Source organism: Centruroides vittatus, unplaced genomic scaffold (genome assembly GCF_030686945.1).
Source record: "Centruroides vittatus isolate TY-2023 unplaced genomic scaffold, ASM3068694v2 scaffold_3315, whole genome shotgun sequence".
Lineage (NCBI taxonomy): Eukaryota > Metazoa > Arthropoda > Arachnida > Scorpiones > Buthidae > Centruroides > Centruroides vittatus.
Window position 1 is genome coordinate 284,406 of NW_027122703.1, and position 3,354 is coordinate 287,759.

Sequence of the window (3,354 nt, forward strand, 5' to 3'; positions counted from 1 at the left end):
TACCTTCAAAACAACATTCTGAAATAAGTTGTCTTTTTCTTATTGTGGATTTTTATTTTATAACACTTTTGATTTGTATAACCTATTTGATATAGTAGAGCCACTTATCATATAATTAGAACTTCTAATCCAAATCATAAACTGGTTTTAAATAGGGCATAATAATTTTATATTTTTCATAATGTTCATTCAATAAGATGAATATGAATGTAATCTATGGATTCCAATTGTTTATGCTTCAGTACTCATTTAATGAATATTTGAAATAGTTTTTATTACTATTTGTATGTATCATCTCGAATTTCATACTACTGGAGTGTAAATGATTTTTTTTTTCTTTGAAACTTTTTTTAATGTTCAAAACCTGTTGTTTTAAATAAATTATAGAAATTTTAATACAAAATATAGGGCATATCATTTTATTTTTCTCTTAATTATATATCAGCTATTTTATTTATTAAAATGAAATATTTTTTAACACTATCTTGTCTACGTTTTATAGAAATATTTGAGATCTTATCCAGTTCAGACTACTTTTCTTGGGGTGAAATCATCTTACAAAACTGCAGCAATTTTGAATTATAACTTCTATTGTTAAATGTTAATAAAAGTTTACTTTTGAAAACAGGAGCCTGAAAGCTTCAGTTTCTCTAAAGTTTTTACCTTTTGAACTAGATTTAAGTTTGAAGAGTTTACTTAAGAAGTGTAATTATATTTATTTAATGCCAGAAATCTTTTTTTCTTGGAATATAAAAATTGAATAATTTAATTGCAAAAAAAAATACAGCATCTTAAATTAATATTGCAGTGACCTCTTAATTTATGAGGGTTCCATTAAGATCATGTAATTTAAATTTACGAATAATCACTAAAAAATGCAATAATAGGCCTATGAGAGTAACTCTTACTTAATGTTACATACTGTTTATTTTTTAAATACAAATAAAAACATGTATTTCTGATAGATGACTAATTTACAATCTTCTACAGAAAATGGAAGAGGCTAGTGTTAGCTTCTTGCAGCACTTTCTTTGAATGGATATGCTGTGCAATATGTAAATTAATAAGTCACTGTATTGGTTACATTTTAAGTTTCTAAATACATTGATATTAAATTTAAAATTCAAATCAAATTAAAATAAGTAAATTAATTGCAAAAATATAAGCAACTATTCAATGTTTAAAAGGATTCATTTTAACTTTATTTTTCACCATCTTCCATTGTATACAAAAATGCAAAATAAATAAATGTATATATATTTAAATATAATTAGATTTATGTAAATATTTTAATAAATTTATGCAAGTCTTAAGGCTTATTTATTATATACATAACTGAAAAAAAATTTTATTAAATGTCTAAAAATTTATTTCTTTAAGAGAAATTTCAAAACACTTTAGCTGTTTATCATTATTTAAATTTAATTGCTTGATTAGATTTTTGAGGTTTATTAAGGAGTTTGTTATATATCATATTAATTATAAATTAGCATCATAATTTTTTTAAACTTGATTATAAATGTAAACAATAAGATTTTAATTTTTGGAAGATTTTTTTTTTAAAATGTTTAAATGTAACAGAACAACAATTATTATTATTATTAAAGATTCAAATGACAGAATTTGAAAATGCAGCATTTGTAGTGTTTGTAGTTCTACTAACCAGAGTTATACTTTCTTTTCAATTAAATTTCCTCATACCAATTTCCAAAGTAAGTTTTTATTTTATTACTTTGAAAATCAATTGCATTATTAGAAAATTCTTTTTTGACATTAATTATCCTGAAACATATATTTAGGTGGATGAGAATTTATCAGAAGGTCAACAGAGAAATGCTGTTTTGAATAAAAAGTACTGGTTTAGGAAAGACATAATGACATGTAAATAAGCTTGTCAATAATTTTTTTTATAGAAAATTTGTTAGTTTTCCATTATTCTATTGTTTATGAAAATTATGTTTACTTTTTATAGGTAGTAGTCCACCAGTAGTTGCAGAATGTCTGGAAAGTTGTTCTTCCCCAGAAAAATGTGAATATACACAAATGACCATAAATGAAATCATCAATGGAAAAGATAATGAATTTCCTGGATTGATTCCTTTAATTAAGAAGTTTTTAACTTATGTTGATATTGATGTAGACACTCAGTGCTCCATACAACAGTACTTAACTTTTATTCAAAGGAGGGCTTCTGGTAATGCATTAAAGATAACTATTTTCATTTTATCTTGATATTAAAGATTTTAAATTTCCTTACTTTGCAAATAGGAGAACTTCTGACTACTGCGAGATGGATAAGAGAATTTGTCAAAAATCATCCAGACTATAAACACGATTCGGTCGTGACCGATCGCATTAATTACGATTTATTAAGCGTCGCAGCAAAAATTCAGGAAGGAAGTCAACAATGTCCGCAACTATTAGGACAACCAAATACGAGGACCAACGAAAACATTCCTATTGCCGTTAGCAAAGCAGAACAGTATAAAACAAATATATGTTCGTAATCTTTTTGTTCTGTTTGGAAAAAAATGTTAACTAAATTGATTTAGAATTTATTATTTTAAAATTTAATATATTGTTTTTCATCTGTTTTAATTTTTATTGTTAATGCTTCGTATAAAAATGTTTTCTTCATACAAACTAAAATTTTTTTATGGCTCGGATTTATATTTAATTTGTTTCGACTTATACATTTCTAGTTACCACAAAAGAGAATATAGGAAATACTTTGTTTTTCAGTCAAAATAATTGTTTAATATCTAAAAAATTATAGTTTTGATAAATTAGTTTTTGTTTGTTTAATTTTTATTCTTTGTTAAGTTGAAGCTCTTTAATGCAATATGAAATTATAAAATATTTAATTATAAATTATATCAATGTTATTAAATGAAATGAAAATATGTAATTATGATATATACTGTATATGATAAAAGTTGTTAGCTAAAGAAATAAAAGGAATTGTATATAAATTGTTCCTTTTTATAATTTGCAGTTCAATAAATGAAAAATTATTTTGTCTATTCTTCAAATTTTTATTAAAGGTTGTTATTAATTTCAAATTTTAAATATATTTTACTTTTTATTTCATATTTAATAAATGAAAACTTTTAACAAACTGGAATGTAAATACAGGTAAAAATTATCATTTAGAATATTAAAATCATTTGTGAATTGATGTTTCAAAGTGATTTTATTAGATTGAGAATTTTTAACTGTAAATCACTAATTTTTTATTTTTAAATCGCTTGATTTTGTGTGAAAATTATTGTGAATTTGAAATAAGTATTAATTTCGAAAATGAAAGCAGCATAGTGAATGATATCTTGACTCAAATTATAAATGACCATGATG

General features: G+C 23.2%; 1 protein-coding gene across 1 annotated transcript in view; it reads left to right on the forward strand.

Annotated features, from left to right (window-relative positions):
• The window catches only part of Gclc (glutamate--cysteine ligase), a 39,619-nt gene extending 36,647 nt beyond the window's left edge, over nucleotides 1-2,972 (forward strand). Inside the window, exons 12-15 of the mRNA XM_067286424.1 lie at nucleotides 1,608-1,712; nucleotides 1,800-1,881; nucleotides 1,973-2,194; nucleotides 2,269-2,972. Coding sequence (XP_067142525.1) covers nucleotides 1,608-1,712; nucleotides 1,800-1,881; nucleotides 1,973-2,194; nucleotides 2,269-2,507 — 648 coding nt within the window. The 3' untranslated portion in view covers nucleotides 2,508-2,972. The remainder of the gene's footprint in view (nucleotides 1-1,607; nucleotides 1,713-1,799; nucleotides 1,882-1,972; nucleotides 2,195-2,268) is intronic.
• The last annotated feature ends 382 nt before the right edge of the window (nucleotides 2,973-3,354 follow it).